Here is a 19,887-nt window from a genome sequence, read left to right as displayed (position 1 = left end):
GTCCCAGGAACGCCCTTCCCGCCGGGATGGAGATGTTCTCGCTGAATTCCCTCAAAGGTAGGAGCTGCCACAGCCGGGGGGTTCCTGTGCTCCAGGGGGAGCTGGAGCAGGGCCTGAGGAGGAGGAGGAGGAGCAGTTCTTGGTGTGAGGAGGGAGCTCAGCTGTGTCCTGGGGCTGCAGCACCGAGGGGATGTGGCAGGAAGCTGGGACAGGGCAGGATTTCAGGGCAGCACTGGGATTGGGCAGGGAGGAGCCCTGCAGTGTTATCCACAGACACTGGACATTGTTTGCTGTTCAGCTTCAAGTACAGGCTTTTTCCCTTTTAATTTTGTCCTCCTAGATATTCCTGTGTCCCTCAGTACCAGCTCCAAGGGTTCTTTGTCCTTGGGATTTGATCCTGTGATCTTGTCACTATGGCTCTTTGCCCTGCCATTGCTTTGCCAGCCTTCCTTTCTATCATATTTTGTCCTCAGAAATCCCTCCAGTCCCTGTTTCCTGTTTTAACTTGTGCATCTTTCCTGAGCTCTTGGTCTTAGTGGATAGAATGGACTAAAATATTCCAGCTCTGGTTGAGGCAGAGGGACCCTCCCTCCATCCCAGGGAATTCATCCTTCCCCTGGCACTCAGGAAACCCAGCAGTGACCCCGCCACTCCTGTCACTGCCCTGCTCTGAGCCACCAGCACTGGGATTTAGCTGAGTTTATACTAAAAATCCCAGAATTCTTCCCAGTCTGGGGCAGGAATTGTGTACGAAGTCACCTCAGCTGGGAGCAAAGCCCCTCTGCTCCCCCAGATCCTGCCAGCGGGCTTGGAGAGATGGAACTCCCCTGCTGAGGGCTGGTGGTTTGTCATGGCCAGGCTGCCTGTGGGACTCTGGGATGCTCCAGCCCTGGGGATAAAGGAATTCCTGAACGACACTTGGCTCCTTAAGGAGCACAGCCTTGGCTGGAGGGGCAGGTGCAGCCCAGGAGCTGCCAGAGCTGGGGGATGGCTCTGGAGATGCTGCCTGTGCTGGCTCACGCTGCTCTCTGCAAAACAAAGATACCTGGCATGGGTGACTTCTGCAATTTTGTAATAAATTGACTCTTCACTGCTGCTTCTGTGCCCACAAGATAATTTTTTATATCATTTTCGGTGACAAACCAGCAGCCCTCCTCAGCCCTGACTGTCCCTGCACACTGGGACTGCCTGGCAGCCCCTTCCCCCAGCTTTTCCAGCCCCTGCCCATGTGTTCCCAAGGTTTTCCCCAGCTTTTCCAGCCCCCTGTCTGTGTTTCTGAGGTTTCCCAGCTTTTCCAGACCCTGCCTGTGTGTTCTCAAGGTTTTCCCAGCTTTTCCAGCCCCCTGTCTGTGTTTCTGAGGTTTCCCAGCTTTTCCAGCCCCTGCCCATGCATTTCCAAGGTTTCCCAGCTTTTCCAGCCCCCTGTCTGTTTTTCTCCAAGGTTTCCCAGCTTTTCCAGCCCCCTGTCTGTGTGTTTCTGAGGTTTCCCAGCTTTTCTAGCCCCCTGTTTCTGAGATTTTCCCCAGCTTTTCCAGCCCTCTGTCTGTTCCCAAGGTTTCCCAGCTTTTCCAGCCCCTGCCCTTGTGTTCCCAAGGTTTTCCAGCTTCCCTTTCCTTCCAGTCCTCCTTGAAGATTTGATTTCCAAACCACCTCAGTTTATTCCTAAATAAAATAGTAAAAATCACAGTAAAACAGTAAAAATAATAGTTTGTGCAACGTGCTGTCACAAGATTAACCCAGGATTAATTCCCTCAGTGGGATGAATTTTCCTTTTTAGTGGTGTGGGTGATCTTTGGATGATTTTTGAATGAACAATCAGTTTTGAATGATTTTTCCCATTTTAGTGGACCAATTCCTTAAAATTTGTAATCCAAGTGCCAGAATAACTTCAGGTCTTTAAAAAAACCTGGTGTTTTTTTTGGTCATCTGGTGCTGATTCAAGATCTGGGTTTGTGTTTACATTTGTGGGGGGTTTGTTTGTTTGTTTGTGGGTTTTTTTGGTTGGTTTTTTTTTTAAGTAAAAGAACCCACAAAGACAAATCAGCAGCTAATTCAGAGGTTCTAAAAAGAGAATACAGGAGAAGGCAAACTTGGCGTAATAAGACTTTTTTTGAGTGTTCAACTCTTCTAAAGTTTTTTCTTTTCTTTTTTCTTTTTTTTCTCTTTTTTTTTTCATTTTTTAGCTTGTTTTGTTTTTTCTTTTTTCCTTTTTCCTAAAGGGTTTTATTTTATAATTTTATTTGTCTTGAACCTCTTCTCCTGGAGCCAAGGCTTTGTAAAACTGAACTGTGCCATTGTATTAGTTAGTATTTTTTGCCTTATTGAAGATTATTTTAAGAATCAGAAAAAAAACCAAAATCAAAACAAGAACACGTAAAAAAAACCCCTTTTGCATCATGATGCTTTACCAGGCATTCATGTTAATTTTCACTTTACACACAAAATACTCAGTAATAAAGTCTTTGACATAAAAATGAGACCCTGGTTTAAAGAAATGCAAAACTTAATGGTAATCCCAATACAGCTAGGGCTGATACAGATTAATTGCTTAGGAAAAAAAAATCAGATTTAAATAAATACTCCTGTAGGGTGGGAATTTCAACCAGCTCCACAGCCTTAAGAATTTTATACCTGAATTATTATATGAAATAATTCATGTAGAACTGAGTAACAGGAGGAGTTAGCTGGGAGAAGTGAGGAGGTGCTGATTTATTTCATGAAGATTCCAAGATTTTTATCAAAGGTTTTAATTTTAGATTGTCTAGATTTAAGATTTGATAAATATTTAAGATTTTAAGTTCTTTTAAATATTTGAAGCTTATAAAGATTTTAGTTTTTTCCATTTTTTTATCTCAAATATTAGTGAATAACGGGCTGCAGGAGCAGCTGGATTTTAGGGATACGGGAGGGTGTGACATGGCTCTGTGTGCTCCGGTGCTTTAGAGCCGCAATTCCCGATATTCCCCGGCCGCAATTCCCGCTGCTTCTGGCTGGAATTCCCGATATTCCTCGGCCCAATTCCCGGTGCTCCCGGCTGGAATTCCCGATATTCCTCAGCCCAATTCCCGGTGCTCCCGGCTGGAATTCCCGATATTCCTCGGCCCAATTCCCGGTGCTCCCGGCTGGAATTCCCGATATTCCCTTGCCGCAGTTCTCGGTGCTCCCGGCCGCAATTCTGGGGGCTCCAGGGCCGCAATTCTGGGGGCTCCAGAGCTGGAATTCCCGGTGTTCCCGGCCGCAATTCCCCGTGCTCCAGAGCCACAATTCCCGATATTCCCCGGCCGCAATTCCCGGTGTTCCCACGGCCACAATTCCCGGTGCTTTTATAGATTCTACCGGGAATACCTACTTTATTATTTATCTCTGTGTAGCCTCTTTTCTAAGTCAGCCGTCACAAGGCATCACTCCCACGGCCGCAATTCCCGGTGCCCCACGGCCGCAATTCCCGGTGCTCCCCGGCCAGAATTCCCGGTGCTCCCCGGCTCTGGAGCCCTGGCAATGCCGCGGGCTCCGGCCACGGCCGGGACAGCAGCTCCCTGTCTTTCCCCCGTCCCTCTCCCCGCCCCGTCCCCGCTCCGTTCCCGCCGGGCCGGGCGCTCCCGGTCCTCCCGCCCGCCGGGGGGCGCTGCCGCCGCGGCCCCTGCGCTGCCCGCGGGCGCGGGGCGGCCCAAGATGGCGGCGCTGGGGCTGCTGCTGCAGGCGGCGGCGCCGCTGCGCCTGTGCCGCGGCCCCCGCGGGCCCTGCGCGGCTCCCCGCGGGCTCTGCTCGGCCCCGCGCGGGCCCGCCGAGCCCCGCCGGGACGAGGAGGACGAGGAGGAGCCTGAGGTGGCGCAGGGTGAGCGGCGGGCCCGGCCGGCGCTCGGGGCCCCGCGCGGCGTTCGCGCAGCGGAAGGGAGGGGCGAGCTCGGGCCCGCGGCGGGGCGGGGGAGCCGCCACATCCCTCCCTCCTTCCCTCCCTCCCTCCCTCCCTCCCTCCCTTCTTCCCGCGGCTCCGCCGGGACCGGGATGCGCGGCCAGGGAGAGGAGCCGCCGAGCTGCGCAGGTACCGGGGGGCGCCGGGGGCACCGCGGAGCCGCTGCGGGGCCGCCCCCGCGGGCCTTTGTTGGCCGCAGTTGGGTTTCCCCGGTGATTCCCCTCAAGGTCGCCGAGCCGGGCCTGGGCGAAACTCCGGCCGCCTCCGGTGGCTGACGCGAGAGGAAAATCCCCGTGGAGCTGCGGCAGGAGAGCCGCTGGGCCGGGCGGGCCGTTAGGGCCGTTCCCCGCTCTCTGTGCGCGGCATCCCGCGGATCCGCCCGGGCAGCAGCCCTGGACAGCGGGAGCCCCGGGCAGCAGCTCCGGGCGGGAGCCCCAGGCTGGAGCCCTGAGCGGGAACCCCGGGCAGGAGCCTCAGATAGGAGCCCCGGACGGGAGCCCCGAGCGGGAACCCCGGGCAGGAGCCCTGGGCAGCTCCGCGGCACCGGGCCCGGTCCTGCAGCGGCCCCGGAGCCCGCCGGGGCTCACGGCTCTGGCCGCAGCCTGGAGGATTGTCCCGGTTGGATGTCAGGGCTGAGCGGGCCCCGGTGGGAAGGGTGAATGCCGTCGGAGTTGTCGCTGCTGTAAAAGAATGTTTACAACTCGCGTTCGGTGCCGTGTTTTGAGTCGTTTTTTGTTGGGTTATGGAGCGTGGAGAACACTTGGAGCTTGGAGGGATGCGAGTGGTTTTGTGCCAGAGGTTGTGACTTGAACCATTTTTCCTTACAATAGTCGCTGTTTTGGTTTCAGTTTTCTTTCGTGGGCTGCATTTTGGAAATTTGGAGTGTTATTATATTTGAACGTTTTCTTTTTTTTTCTCAGCCCTCATGCTTCTGTGTTGGGCTTTTTTTTTTCCCCCCCGTGTTCCAGCATTATTAAAGTTATTGTTTTCTCAGTATTTTCTGGATTCTTTGGGTCTTGGTTCCGTTTGTCTTTCAGAAGCTGCCGAGTTTTATCTTGGAGTTCAGAGTGGGATGTTCTTTCGGTTGTTGCATTCAAGCTGTTCAACAGAGCAAATTAACTGCCTGCTAAAGCAGGTACTGAACCACTCCAAATTATTGTTTAATGAGCTGCTTCAGGTGTTGCCTGAGAAAAGGAATAAACCAGGATTTTTTTTCTTTCCTCTTTTGTACTTTATCTCTCATCACTTTTTTCCAAAGTGTTTTCAGGCAGTCCCTGAGAACTTTTATTTTTGGTCTTCAGTTCACTCATCCTCCCAGTTTGTATGGAGGATTGACCATGGAAGGCTCTTGATCTTGAGATGGGAGTGTGGTGATGCTGGAATTGTTTCCAATAATAGATTTGTTTTGGATGAGCAAATAAAAGCCCTCAGGGTGTTGTGAACCTGCCCTACCTGTCCAGCTGCTCCTTGAACACGTGGAAATCATAAATGTCATTTGGAAAAGCTCTTTCTGAGGTGGGTTCTGAGCCCTCAGCTTGTGGGCTGATGTCTCATTAGCTGTCATCATTTGGCTCCTTTGTTATTAGCCTTGGATGCAAATATGGAAATCCACTGAGACCCAGGCCAGCTTCAAAAAGTCACTGTTAGATCCATGTTGTTATCTGAGGCTGCAGGGTTTTGGCTCACACAGTGGGGTTGGGGAGCTCAGTCACTTCCCCCTCGTTCCTGAGGCTGATGTGCCCCTGCCCTTGGGTTTGCTCCAGGAGCCCTCCTGTGTCACTGATTATAAATTTGTCCTGTAGAACTCAGCAGAATTTGGGCTGGAGCTCTGGATCCCTTCCTGGATCCCTTCCCCCTCGTTCCTGAGGCTGATGTGCCCCTGCCCTTGGGTTCGCTCCAGGAGCCCTCCTGTGTCACTGATTATAAATTTGTCCTGTAGAACTCAGCAGAATTTGGGCTGGAGCTCTGGAGCAGGGCAGGTTCCTGAGCAGCCCCAGTGGCTCCAAGGGGGAGTTTGGCCACTGCTCCTCCTCACTGGTCCCACTTGCTTTTGGAGGAGCCTGCTCAGTGTTCCCTGAGCTCTCCTTCAGCCAGGAGCTGCCCGTGGGGTTTATTCTGTGTGTGTTGAAAGGAGCCCTGGTCAGGATGGCTGGGGATGGTTTAAAACCCCCAAATTCCCCAAAAGCCATGCTTTGCTGTACTCCAAGCTAAGCTGCCAGGTGGAACCTTCTGTGTCTCCCTCCATCTCTGCAGTGGAACATGTCTGGGCTAATTCCTTGTGAAATGGATATTGTGGAGCCACAGGGCTTTTTTTCTTCCTTGGGGATTTTTGATGTCTTGGAAACACATTTGGATTTATTGCTTGAATTTATCCTATCTTGAGGACTTTTGTCTTTGACAGTTTGTCCTTGGTGCTCATTGTTGCTTTTCCAGGGAGTAGAATTGGAGAGAAGAGAGACACTGATGGGTCTCCTCTGTCCTCCTTGAAGAAGACTTTGGGCTGTTTTGTTTGTGCTCTGGTACCTGAGTGTTTCCACTCCTCAGATTTGTTGGGTTTGGAGGAGGCTGGGCCACTCCAGCTGGGTGGTTTGTTGGTTTTGGGGTCTGCTCTTTGTGGTTTTCAGTGCAGCTTGGAATTATCCTGGACTTTCACAATCAAATTAAGCTAAAGCACTCAGTGGCTTTGAGGAACTTTAATTAGTTAATTGGCTTCTTTGATAGCCCCACCCTGACTTGTCTGCTCTCCAAGACAGGCTTTTAATATTCCTTCCTGCTGTCAGGGCCGTGCTTTGGGTGTCATGTGTGGCTGTTTGGGGAGTATTGGGTTGTGCTCTTTGTGCACACACGGACACAATTCCCACCCAGACATCCACCCTCAGCTGTGGCAGACCCGAGACACTCCTTGCTGCAGATCCCATTTGGCAGGGAAGGGAACATTCTGCAGATGCAGTTCTGCAGCTGGGGTTGTTTCAGTAAAAGCTCCAAGGGAGGGATGGCTTCCTGCAGGATGAGATCCTTTCAGCTCTGGAACTGGGGCAGGAACAGGCTGAAGGTGATCCAGCAGCCCTTGGCACAGTCAGAACGTGCTGCTGGATGTGGCACTGTCAGCTGGGGAGAGAGCACTGCACCTTGCTGGGAATTCCAGGCCTGAGCTGTCACCACAACTGGGCTTTGTCAGTCAGAGATCCCATTCTCCCCTCTAGAGCAGATTAAACATTTACCTTGTTAAGTCTTCATCGAGGAATCGCCTCAGAATGTGAGAAACTGCCTCTGTCACAGGTAATTGCACTTGGGGGGCATTATAAAAATGTGCTTCTTGCACCTCTTATCACAGAACTTCCCAGGTTATTGTTGTGAAAGAGGAAACAACTGGAAGCCAAATCACCAGGCTGGTGCTGGAGATTTGCTTTTTGCTTTTCTTTTTAATTAGTGAATTGAATGGTGCATTTGGGAGTTGTGTCACTGCTCCTCCCTCTGTTAGTCCCACCAATGTGGAATGGAATAGAACTGCAGAGTGCCAAAATCTTGGACACTTTTCCAGTTTTCCTGAGCAGGCCTGTCTGAATGTAGAGGAACTTGCTTCAGTAGATAGAAATAGCACATTTGCTGTATAATTACACAAAATTGGCTCATAGTTTTTCGTAAGGCTGAGACCATTTTCCTTCTCCCTTAGCCAATACATAGAAGGTAATTCATGGACAAATCATGCTCATAAATCAGAGTAATTCCTGCATTTCCCCTGGAGTTATCCAAGGCTACTGAAAGCATTTCTCAAGATCCAGGTGGTTGTTCTATGGTTTGCAAGAGGCAGTTTCAAAACTGAGTGTCACCAGTGCATATTGTGTGCTGAGCTGTGTTCCAGGCTGCTGGGTTTTGCTGGGGAGGGTGATGGCATCAGCAATGGCTTTTTGTTCTCCTTAGCCAATGTCCAAGGCAGTGGCAGGCCTGCAGTGGCACAGCAGAGCTCTGCTCTCCCTGAACCTCCTGTGGTTTCCCAGTTGTTTCCTTCCAGCTGGGCCCTCCTGGCACAGCATCATAGTGAGCAGCTTCCCAGAGAGCATCTCCTGCACTGCCTGTGGGACAGAGCCTCTCCTGAGCTCTCCTTGCCTGGAGCATCTCAGGAGGTGTCCAAGGCCAGGCTGGATGGGCTTGGAGCAGCCTGGGATAGTGGAAGGTGCCCCTGCCCAGCTGTTAAATAAATGAATGGAAGATCTTCCAGGATCTTTCCAACCCACACCACTGTGGGTCTGTCTGCAGTTCCTGTGTTTGTTCATGGCAATAACTCCAGAACCAGTTCCCAGCAGGCCATGGTGGCACATCTTGGTGCTGCTCCAGTGGGTGACTCTTGGCTCCTCGTTTCTCCTCGCCTTTGGCGGCTCAGTCGGAAATTCTGGTTTCTGATGGTACCAGTGATCTCTGAGCTGGCTTCTGATTCATTGCTGAAACTTACCCTGGATTCCTGCAGGGGATTTAGAGGCTCTCTGAAAGGGAATGCTCACCCCAGGGCGGTGTGCAGGGAGGTTACCGAGTCCTGGCTGCCTGGGGAGGGTGTGTGGGATGAGGCTGAATGAGGAATGAGCTGTGCTTGCTCCTGCAGAGAAGAGATCCCATCCCTCTGTTCCCTTGTGCTGCTTTGGGTACCTGCAGGACTGTGCTGGCTGATTCACTTGTGAGCCCAGCACAAATGTGTGGGTTTCCTTTTCCTGCCTTAGCTTTCTGTGGGATTACAGCTGCAGATTGGCTCCCTGCACATCTGGCTTGGTGGGAGTGCTGCAGCCTGGGAGAAGGGGCAGCTGCCCCTCTCCACTCCCTGTTTGTGAGCTGCAGGAACATCTGGAATTGTTATCACATTGGTCTCATCTCGCTGGACCTGCTGCTGCAAAAAAAGGCCCTTCCCAGTGCTGGCCATGGCAGTGGTGCAGGTGAGAGCAGCTGGAGCAGCTCCCTCACTGCCAAAATTGAGGCTGGGACGGGAGGTGGGTGTGACATGGCTCTGTCTGAGGCAGTGGGACTTTGTTGTTGTTGTTATTATTATTATTATTATTATTATTAAGTGATTTGCTGTGACCATGAACATCCCCTCCCTGCTGTACCCTGAGCAGCATTTCCCTGTGGGACAGGGGCCAGTGTCCTCTGTCCTGCTGCCCCTGGGGCTGCTGTGTCTCCAGACACTGTTGGCAGACTTCTCTCCAGGAGGTTCTCTGGGCAGTTCAGAACTAAACCACATTCCCAGGCTCTAATCCAGCGTTCTCAGTCATTTCAGGAAGAAGTCCTCAGGCATTTTTGCATGTTCCTCTGCTGGCTGGATCTGATGTGTACCTTGTGGGACCCTGGATTTAACCCATGGCTGGGGGGGGATGTTGCAAACACCCAAATTGTGCAAAGTTGTCACTGCTCAGTTGGGTTTTGATATCAAGGAGTGACAAACAGAGCTGGTAGGGAAACAGCACTGGCTCCATGCTGGTGACAGCAGCTGGACACGAGCCCAGGGCAGGGATTGTCCCCTGTGCTGACCCTGCTGAGGGACCCCCTGGAATCCTGGGGGCAGCTCTGGGCCCCTCCAGCAGGAGAGCCCTGGAGGGGCTGGAGTGAGTCCAGGGAATGGAGCTGGGCAGGGGCTGGAGAATCCCTGAGGGAGCTGGGCAGGGGCTGCAGAATCCCTGAGGGAGCTGGGCAGGGGCTGGAGAATCCCTGAGGGAGCCGGGCAGGGGCTGCAGAATCCCTGAGGGAGCTGGGCAGGGGCTGGAGAATCCCTGAGGGAGCTGGGCAGGGGCTGGGGAATCCCTGAGGGAGCTGGGCAGGGGCTGCAGAATCCCTGAGGGAGCTGGGCAGGGGCTGGAGAATCCCTGAGGGAGCTGGGCAGGGGCTGGGGAATCCCTGAGGGAGCCGGGCAGGGGCTGCAGAATCCCTGAGGGAGCTGGGCAGGGGCTGCAGAATCCCTGAGGGAGCTGGGCAGGGGCTGCAGAATCCCTGAGGGAGCTGGGCAGGGGCTGCAGAGTCCCTGAGGGAGCTGGGCAGGGGCTGCAGAATCCCTGAGGGAGCTGGGCAGGGGCTCAGCCTGGAGCAAAGGAGGCTCAGGGGCCCTTGTGGCTCTGCACAGCTCCTGCCAGGAGGGCACAGCCGGGGGGGGTCGGGCTCTGCTCCAGCGAACAGGGACAGGAGCAGAGGGAACGGCCTCAGGCTGGGCCAGGGCAGCTCAGGGTGGGCACAGCAGGAATTTCCCCATGGAGAGGGGGCTCAGGCCTTGGGACTGTCCAGGCAGGTTTGCAGTGCCCATCCCTGGAGGTGTCCCAGGAACACCTGGAGGTGGCACTCAGTGCTCTGGGCTGGGGACAAGGTGGGCATTGGGCACAGGGTGGGTTTGATGATCCTGGAGGTCTCTCCCAACCTCAGGGATTTGGGAGCTCAGTGGTGTCTGGAGATGCTGCAGGTGAACCCTGGACCCTCTGCCTGTCCCCCTGTCCTCCCCTCTGAGCCAGTGCTGGAGCACACCTCTGGATGGGACTGCACAGCAATTGGGAGACATTTAATTCCTCTTCTTTTTTTTTTGTTCCAGATTCCAGAGATTTGCTAAAGGAATTTCCACAGCCTAAAAACTTGCTCAACAGTGTGATTGGCCGAGCCCTGGGCATTTCCCATGCCAGGGACAAGCTGGTGTACATCCACACTAACGGGCCAAGGAAAAAGGTAATCCTTACTGCTGGAAGGGTGGGACACAGAGAGTGGGAAGGGAGCCACAGAACTGCTAATCCTGGAAGTAACTTCCCAGAGGAAAACATAGGAGAGTTTTAATTCCACTTAAAAGTTGTGTGATAATCTTTCAAACAAGAAATAGTCTCACTTCTTCCTATTTTTCCAGATCTTCATGTGCTTTAAAGGTGTATAAGGGCAGGTGCTGTTCCTCTTTTTGTGTGGATATTTTTATTTTAAGTGACTTGCTGTATCTGGCCTTTCTCAGCAGAAAGACACATAGTCTGTACTTAAAGGTGTCTTACTACCTTAGAAAATTAAGATTTAAAAGCTGTATTTTAGCCCTTAGGACCTCTAGATTTGATTGTAAATTCCAGTAGAACAAATTCCGAAGCCTAAAATGTCCAATTGTGAGCAGAAAAGAGGAGTTTCTTTGCAATGGAGGGAGGCTTCTAATAGTACTTCAGAGCAGAATGAAATGCAGCCTCTCTGTTTGTTAAATGAAGCAGAGGAATTCCAAGCAAACAGTTTGCCAGGTAGTTTGAGCTGTCACTGGGATGCCCGAGGCCCAAATCCAGGTCTGGGCTATGAACTGAGCAGGAATTCTTACCTAATGGCGCTCCATGGTCAAGGCTGTGCCTCCTCCTGTCACACCAGCTCTCATTCCAGAGCTGAAAGCCCTTTCCAGCTGAAGTTTAACTGTAACCTACATTCCAGGAAAAGACTCACTTCTGATGGCTTAACATTTTCCAATAACATTCTGTCTAAAATTTCCCAGACAGTTTTTATTGCCACATCCTTTTTAAGCATCCCTGGATTTTAGGGGATGCATTAGTAATGTTACTTCAGAGTTCTTCATTATTTGTGTTTGTTTTTCTTGCTCTTTCTCAAGCAGTAGTGCAGTTTCCCAACTTAAATTTTGGAAGACCGTAGCCAGTGCCTCATCCCTAAAATTTGGAGTACCCCAGGCAGTGCCTCATCACTTTAGTTTGTGTAATTGGTTCCCATTCTTGCCAGCACTTAAATAGATTAATGTGGAGAGTAACTTCAGATTAAAACAAAAAACTAAACCAGGAAAATTATAAAGGAGATACAGGAGCCTTGGGAAAAAAATGAGTGTTGACTCACAAAGAAAAAGCAACCCAGCAAATGTAGACAGAAGGACAGGTGGGAGCCTAGAGAGCTCTTGTTGGGTGTGAACAGGGGTTTGTGAGCACTTGGCCTTCCTGAGACACCTTTTTTCCCAGCAGGTCTGTGCTTTCCAGGCTGTGCCTGAGGCAAAACCCATAGCAATTCCCTCTCTGAGCCAGGTTGAGGGGCAGGAAGGCAGGCAGCCAGGTGCTGGGGAGTCAGGAGCCTGTGCCCAGCCCTGGGGGATCCACTGCTGCCTTTCATCTGTGCTGCACAAGCAGGAGAGAATTCCCTGGGCATTTCCCTCTGGGAGCCTTGTGGCATCTGCAGGGCTGGGAGCTGAGCATGCTCTTGATTTGCAGCACTTCTTTGAAGAGGACCAAGTTCAGCTCTCAGCATTCTTTGCTTCTGCAGGTTTTTGGTGCTCCCTTGCAGGAGCTGTGCTGGGGCTGTGCTTCTGCCAGTGTTGGGCTGGAGCTGGGTGCTCCTGTGCCCTGTCAGTGCTGGGGTGCCTGGGAGCTGAGGCAGTCCTGTGCTGCTTCCATCGCAGGGAGGAAGCAGCTGGGAAGATTTCCTGGCTGTTGCAGCTGGAAGGGGCTGGAGAGGGGATCTGCTCCAGGGCATGCTCTGGCTGCTGCAGTGAGCAGAGGGACAGCCCTGGGATGGAATTGTTCCTGTAATGTGCTCCTGGCATTTATCCCTGGGAGCTGACCCCTTGTGGCACCACAGCCCGTGCTGGACCCCAGCCCTGCAGCTCCTGTGGGGCTGTGGCACCCCTGTGCCCTGCTCAGCCTTTTCCTGCAGAGCTCCTGCCATGGAGCTCCCCTGAAGGGACCAGCACAGCACTGTGTTCAGTGCTCTTCTGCATTTCTCCTCTTTGCCTGGAGTGCAGAGATGGTTGGTTCCCCTGAAGGGACCAAGACAGCGCTTTGTTCAAGGCTCTTCTGCATTTCTCCTCTTTGCCTGGAGTGCAGGGATGGATGGAGTGGGTGTGCTCTGCTGGAGGGGAGAGCTTGCCCAGCTCACCCTGTGGCTCTCCTTGCCTTTCAGAAAGTCACTCTCCATATAAAGTGGCCCAAGAATGTGGAAGTGGAGGGCTATGGGACCAAGAAGATCGACGCGGAGCGGCAGGCGGCGGCTGCAGCGTGCCAGCTCTTCAAGGTGAGCTCTGCTGCTGCTCAGCTGGCCAGGCTCACCCTGCTCTGTGCAGCCAGCCTGGCCTGCTGTGGGAGCTCCTTCTCCTTGCCTGTGCACTCCCTTAGGGGGCCCCTCTGGTACTCAGGGCTAGATGGTCAAGACCTGAGTCTGAATCCATTTGAGCTTAAAATCCCACTTGCTCCAGGTAGTCCTGGTCCTTGTTCCTTTTGTCCTGGACCTTAATCAGCTCCTTAGCCTCTGCAGTGAATAGAGTTTCCCTCAGGTGGGTTTGCTGGTCACTAACTCCCACTCCTGCCAGTGCAGCTGGGTGTGTGTGCAGTTGTAGGACCTTCAGAGCCTCCTGTTTCCTCTTCATCAAAGCCACTGTGACAATTACATGTAGTAATTTACTATTACTCTACAGTTAGGCTTTGTTTGGCACTTATTTATGGCTGGAAATGGGTGTGTGCAGCCACTATCAAACAGGCACAGTAAAACTATAAAGGTCACTCTTGAAGCAGTTTTATAGCTGAGAAAAAGATGCAGTTTTATCTCCAGCTCTGCCCCTGGTGGTTCTGTGTTACCTTGAGCAAGTGAGATTGATTTTGGAGTTCCCTGTTAATCTATTCAGTGGGAACAGGCATGTCTCTGTGCTCAGGAGAAGATACTGTGGATGCTCTGGCAGTGAGACAGCTTTTGATTTGCTTGTAGATCAGAATGCTCTTTAAGGAAGTAGCCAGCCTTCAGAAATTAAGGAGGGCAATGTGAAAACTCAGCTTCTTCAGCTGCTTAAGCTGATCCTCTAATTCTGTGATCAGCAAAACTTGCCTCGCTCACTGACTTAATTCCACCTCACTCAGTCAGCATTCACTGGGAATATATCCTGGTTTTATCCTCTCTAGTCCAGTTCCCTGCATTCTTTGAGACCCTGGAAGTTTTCAAAGGAAGGAAAATACCCTACTGATGTATTTTCCCCAAATTTTGGAAATGGCTGAAGTGCATTTTAGAACTTAAACCAAAACCCAACCATCTGAAACCACAGATTGAATATGCAAAGCTTTCTTTGCCAGCTAAACTGGATCCTGGCAGAGGACCCTTGAGATGGGAGGCCTTGTGTGATCACAGCTATAGAAAGAGCTACAAATGCTACCTAAAAAGTCATCAGTTCAAGAAAATTAGTAATGTCTAATTAGTGCAGAGAGTGAATAGAGAGACTTTGAATAGAATAGTGAGCCAGGTGAAATTTGGTGTCTTAGGCCCTCCCACAGCACAAAATAATACAGCTTTTTCTAATACAGGGTCATTAAGGCCATTAAATGGCCTACAGCTGTAACTTTTAATTTATTAAAATTAAAGCTAGAACTTATTGCAGCAGTCTGGTAATTTTGAAATGGTGTGTGCTGCACTCTGAATATGTCTGGAGCTTCCTGCAAGGTTCAGTCCTGAATGGTGATGGTAGGAGAGTTTTTAATTACTGTAGGCTTGTTCCAGAACCTGACAGGTCAGGGGACCTTTTCCTGCTGCTTGTATAATTAACTGTTCCTGGGAAATGGAGGGGAATAAACCATTCCCTGAATTCTCACCCTGTATTGTCCCAGATTATGCTAGTTCACACTAGCCTTCCCAAAAAGATGCATTTCCTGCTCCGAGGGTGCTTTCAAAACTTGAGGGTGATAAATATAGCCAAGAGTTTGGTGGGCCAGGGTTCACTGGGGTTTTACATTCTAAGGAGCTGTGTGGGGCTGAGAGCCATACCCTGGGAAGGGAGGGAGGGCAGGGATTCCCCCTGGGACACAGCAGTGGTGGGGGAAGTTCAGATCTCCTGCAGGTGCCTTTCCTCGCTCTGTCTCTGCTGCGGAAGGAGGGGGCCGGCCCTGCCCCTTCCCCAGCAGGGCGTGGCTCGGTCCCCAGAGCTGCCGTGTCTCTCTGCAGGGCTGGGGCTTGCTGGGCCCTCGGAACGAGCTCTTTGACGCCGCCAAGTACCGGCTGCTGGCCGAGCAGCTGGGCTGTCCCGACGAGCGCTGGTGCTCCGAGGGCAAGTGGCGCTCCAAGTCCGGGCCCTCCCTCGCCGACCTGTCCACCTGCTGGCGCCGCATGGAGCCCGACGACGCCATCCAGCCCATGGAGCAGGGCAGGATGCCCAAAGCCATGAGGAGGGAGGAGCTGGAGGAAGGGGAGCTGGAGGAGGGGGAGCTGGAGGAGGGGGAGCTGGAGGAGGAGGCCATTGATGTCTCGGACTACCTGCCCATGGCGCACCAGGACGCCCGCACCCCCGGCAGAGATGCCAGGTGGGTCTGCCTGGGAATGCTGAGCCGGGGCAGGGGGAAGGGAGGGTTTTCCTGTGGCTGGGGAGGGCTGGAGATGGGCCAGAGGAATAGTGGGGCAGCCTGGTCTGGTACCTGGCTGCCATCCAGGGAATGCACAGACTTGTTCCCTGCAGTTCTGCCCTCTGGAGACACTCTTGCCAGTCTTGTTACCTGCCTGATTCTTCTGTGCCTCAAGACATTTCCATCCCCAGAAATGGTGCATGTGCACTTACACCAGGTTTTGACCACTCTGGTTTTAAGGTTCAATCTGTTCCCTTCCGTCTGCCATAGCTGCCTGCTTGGCTTTATAAGCACAGATCTTGGATTTTTAATAAGCAGCAGGAGCAAGATCTGTAAGAGATGTAGGTGATGGTGGTTATTTCTATGATGTGTTTTTTAAATTCAGAATTATTTATTAATTAAATCTGTTTCAATCTGTTATTGCCATCTGGTTTGTAGCCTTGGTGTAAGAGGGTTTGATCCCTCTGCAGTAGGGGCTTTACTAGGCTGGGTGGTTGTGACTGACAGATTTTAGTACCAAGGGACAGCAGGACTCTGCCCATGACCAGAATTACCTGGGCTTTAACAGAATAGTTTCAGAGCTCAGTAGCACTCGTGGAGTGAGGCAGGTCTGAGCACAAGTGGGCACTTTTGTATCCAACTCTGCTCTTGTCCCATGCAGCCGAGGAGGGAGTTCCATTGAAATGACAGATGACAACACTGCCATCCGTGCCCTGACGCAGTTCCCACTTCCCAAAAACCTCCTGGCCCAAGTGATTCAGATTGCAACCTCTTCCTCCACAGTCAAGGTAAGGTGCTGTCTGACCCCTGCCAGGGAAAAAACTCAGGGGCTCCAACTGGAATCACTTTGGGTGCTTTCTTTGGGAAACAGACCTGGGGAGAGGAGGGAGGTTAAAACTAGGCCTAGAGAGATCAGTGTGAAGAGCAAAGGAAAGACTTCATGGTGAGAGCTGAGGGAATGTCTTAACAGAACTATGAGGAATGTTGCTCCTGAGGCCAGGGCAGTGGAGGAGCTGCTATCTGAATGAAGGAGGTATTTTCTAAGGTTTCCTTTCCCCATATACCTGCAACAAGCACAAGTTTGTGTTGCTGGGAGCGATGTGTAACTTCCGTGCTGATAGAATCTTTCCACAGCTCCATTCTTGCCCGTATCCAGTGATCCTCCTTCCCAGGATGTGTCACCCACCTCCCAGGGCTCATGTGCTCAGCAGAAAGGAGCTGAGCTCCACCCTGAGGCTCTCAGGATGTTCCCCAGTTGTCTGCTCTCTCTTTGGCTTAGACAGCACCTTGTGAGCTGGGGGGTGGAGTTCAGTGCAGTAACCTTCTTCTAGTGCTCCATTAAAAAAAATTCAACAAAATCTGACAAATCCAGCAAAAAAACCCACGGTGAAAGGTCAGAGGGGCCACACGAGGTTGGCTGAGGTCACAGGGTTGGTTCAGCTGGAGCAGAGCAGACTGAGGGCAGAGCTCAGCAGGGGCTGCAGCTCCTCCCGAGGGGCAGCTCCAATCTCTGCTGCCTGTGACAGGGACAGGACTCAGGGAACAGCTGGAGCTGGGCCAGGTTTAGGTGGGAGATCAGGGAAAGGTTCTTCCCCAGAGGGTGCTGGCACTGCCCAGGCTCCCCAGGGAACGGGCACAGCCCCGAGGCTGCCAGAGTTCCAGGAGCGTTTGAGCACCGCTCCCAGGCCCAGGTGGGGTTGTTGGGGTGTCTGTGCAGGGCCAGGGCAGGGCTGGCTGGTCCCTGCTGTCCCACAGAGCCCCTGCTGTCGTCCCTGCAGGAGTACATGCAGTTCCGCACGGTGGGCACCAAGACCAAGATCTGCAAGCTGACGCTGCGCTGGCCCTGCCCCATGACCTTTGCTGCCAAGGGCCGGCGCAAGGTGGAGGCCGAGAACAAGGCAGCAGCTCTGGCCTGCCAGAAGCTGAAGGTGAGTGCCCCTGGCTGCTGCATCCCCTGGGATGTGCCTCTGGACACAGGCTCCTTCTGCCTCACTCACTAGCTTTGAGCCTGCCAGGGGACGCTGGAAACATCCTGAGCTTTGACTTGTGTAATGAGCTCATGCTTAATGAACACCTGTTTCCAAACCTTGGGATTCACAGCATGCCAGAACCACAGCAAGGGACTCAACAAGAGGGTTTTGCAGTCATGGCTGCTGTTCCTCTGATGGGTCTGCTTGAGACATTGCAGGTGTAGTATCAGGACAGGTGGTTGGTTCTGGTGTGTCTGGTTCTCCAGAGCTAGAGTGGGATCACGTCTGGTTTCTTGCTGTGGCAAGAAAAGCAGGAATTGGTGGGTTTGGGATGGTAAGGAGTTGGCTTATCCAAACATGGGATCCAAGTGCTCTGTATCCCAGCCTTTGGTGTGAGCAGCCTCAGACCTGATGGTGTTGTTTGCCTGTTCTCTGCAGAGCCTTGGCCTGGTGGACAAGAACAACAACCCCCTGAGCCATGCCATGTACAACATGACTTCCCTGAGGGAGCTGGGTGAGAACCAGAGGAAGCCCTGCCACATCAAAGTCCCTGAGGCCACCCTGCGCAAGATCGAGAACTACCTGAACCATGTAAGGCTCAGCCCCCCGAGGATCCCCTGGGCCTGATCCCTTCTCACTTCAGGAATTGGATGTGGTTGAAAGCTTCCTGTCAGAATGTTGAGGGAATTCATGGTTTGATTGTTGCCACAAAACCTGATCACTCTCTGCTGCCTTTTGGGGAAGGAAGACCCTTTCTGGGCAGTGGCCTTCCCTTTTGGAAGACTGGGATTCTTAAGGTTGAATCCAAAAGATGTGATTGATTAAAAGTTCTGCAACTTTTAATCCCATGAACACCTGGGCCAATGCTTTGATTTGTGTTCTAGACAATTCCTGACCTCTTGCTCCTTGTAGTTCTTCCTGTGGGATGTGGGACTTCAGTTTTTTCTTTTGCCAAGATGGAATATTTCTGGCTTAGCCAAAAGCTTGTGTTTTGCATAAATTATGTGTCTGGGTGGTGGTGTAACTTGATAGTTTCCAAAAGTTGTCTTTGAGGGGCTGTTGCATTGCAGAGCTGAAGTTACTGGTCTGTGCCTGTCAGTTCAGGCAGCAGCACTAATACCCCTCCTAAAATAGGGAATGCAGCAAGGAGCACACGGGGGGCTGCCCAAATTAGTTCTCACTTTAAATAACCTCAGTTCAGAGCAAGACTGAGTTACCTAAGATCTGAGGAGACCTTGGCACAGCCTTGGCCAAGCCAGGCTGGCTGAGTCTGTTCCAGGCACTTGTTCCTTTCTGTCCTTCTCAGGACCGGCACTAACCTTGCTGTCCTTGCCTGCTTCCTCCCTCTCCCCCAGTACCCCGTGGACATCAGGGAGTCCAGGCCCCGCATTGCCGACGACATGATGAACCTGACCAAGGAATCTGGTGCCATCAGCGACGCCATCACGGGGAAGACCTACATCCCCATGCTGGAAGCAGAGGAAGTGCGCCTTAGCCAGAACCTGCTGGCCCTCTGGAAAAGGAGAGGAGCCTCCTGGCAGGAGAGCCACCCGCTGCCAGTAGACCCTCACAAGGACACCATCCTGTCAGCCATCGAGCAGAACCCCGTGGTGGTGATCGCGGGAGACACGGGCTGCGGGAAGACCACGCGGATCCCGCAGCTGCTGCTGGAACACTACATCCTGGAGGGCCGCGGCGCGCGCTGCAACGTGGTCATCACCCAGCCCCGCCGCATCAGCGCCATCTCGGTGGCCCAGCGCGTGGCGCAGGAGCTGGGGCCCAACATGAGGAAGAACGTGGGCTACCAGGTGCGGCTGGAGAGCAAGCCCCCCGCCCGGGGAGGGGCCCTGCTCTTCTGCACCGTGGGCATCCTGCTCAGGAAGCTGCAGGGCAACCCCAGCCTGGAGGGCGTCAGCCACGTGGTGGTGGACGAGGTGCACGAGCGGGACGTGAACACGGATTTCCTGCTCATCCTGCTCAAAGGCATCCAGAAGCTGAACCCCGACCTGCGCCTGGTGCTCATGAGCGCCACGGGGGACAACCAGCGCTTCTCGCACTACTTTGGGGATTGCCCCGTGGTCAAGGTGCCCGGCTTCATGTACCCGGTGAAGGAATACTACCTGGAGGAGATCCTGGCCAAGCTGGGCCGGCACCGGCACCGGCACTACGAGATCAAGGTGGGTGTGCAGCGAGGGGGGAGCTGTCCCCATGGATGGGGCACTGCCTCCTGCCCTGTCAGCAGGGGGACAGCTCGGGCCTGGCACTGCTCCTGCTTCCCTCTGGTTGTTGGGCATTTGCTTAGCTTTAACTCCATGCCAGTCCTCATGGGGTGAAGTCAGCTTAGTAGAACCCCAGAGTATTTTGATTAAATTATGCATAAAGATGACTTTGCATTGGGGTCAAGTTGCCTTTGTCTCCCTGTAATGGGAAGTTTGATGTTTGAGTAGGCTGAGAGCTCATTGCTGTGTGTACACAGACACAGAGTTGAATGTTTGCACACCCTAGGCAAGCCTGGCCCAGCACTGGGATGGTTGTGGCTTCCAGCACTGTTACCTCAGTGCTCACCATCCTGCATGACTGAATTCCCTGATTGCTGCTTTCTGCAGCTGGTCTGACCCTCTGGAAAATGCCCTCCAGACGTGTGCAGTGCTCTGGGTAATCCCACACCAGTGGTGGGTCATGGAGTCACACAGTCAGAGGTTGGCCAGCATCTCCAGAC

At 52.8% G+C, this 19,887-nt stretch overlaps 1 protein-coding gene across 3 annotated transcripts in view; it reads left to right on the top strand.

Annotated features, from left to right (window-relative positions):
- The window catches only part of DHX30 (DExH-box helicase 30), a 32,096-nt gene that overhangs the window by 3,261 nt on the left and 8,948 nt on the right, over positions 1-19,887 (top strand). Inside the window, exons 2-9 of one of the 3 annotated variants that reach the window (XM_071456393.1) lie at positions 8-57; positions 10,470-10,600; positions 12,785-12,895; positions 14,804-15,159; positions 15,860-15,986; positions 16,977-17,126; positions 17,607-17,759; positions 18,524-19,345. In XM_071456393.1, coding sequence (XP_071312494.1) covers positions 27-57; positions 10,470-10,600; positions 12,785-12,895; positions 14,804-15,159; positions 15,860-15,986; positions 16,977-17,126; positions 17,607-17,759; positions 18,524-19,345 — 1,881 coding nt within the window. In that variant the 5' untranslated portion in view covers positions 8-26. Of the gene's footprint in view, positions 1-7; positions 58-3,640; positions 3,836-3,941; positions 4,043-10,469; positions 10,601-12,784; positions 12,896-14,803; positions 15,160-15,859; positions 15,987-16,976; positions 17,127-17,606; positions 17,760-18,523; positions 19,346-19,887 lie in introns of those variants that run through there. The other 2 variants (XM_071456391.1, XM_071456392.1) reach the window with 2 other exon arrangements.

The sequence above is a fragment of the Agelaius tricolor genome, unplaced genomic scaffold (assembly GCF_023055355.1).
Source record: "Agelaius tricolor isolate 1412-34295 unplaced genomic scaffold, bAgeTri1.0.p SCAF_58, whole genome shotgun sequence".
Classification (NCBI taxonomy): domain Eukaryota; kingdom Metazoa; phylum Chordata; class Aves; order Passeriformes; family Icteridae; genus Agelaius; species Agelaius tricolor.
This window is presented reverse-complemented; position numbering and strand designations above follow the sequence as displayed.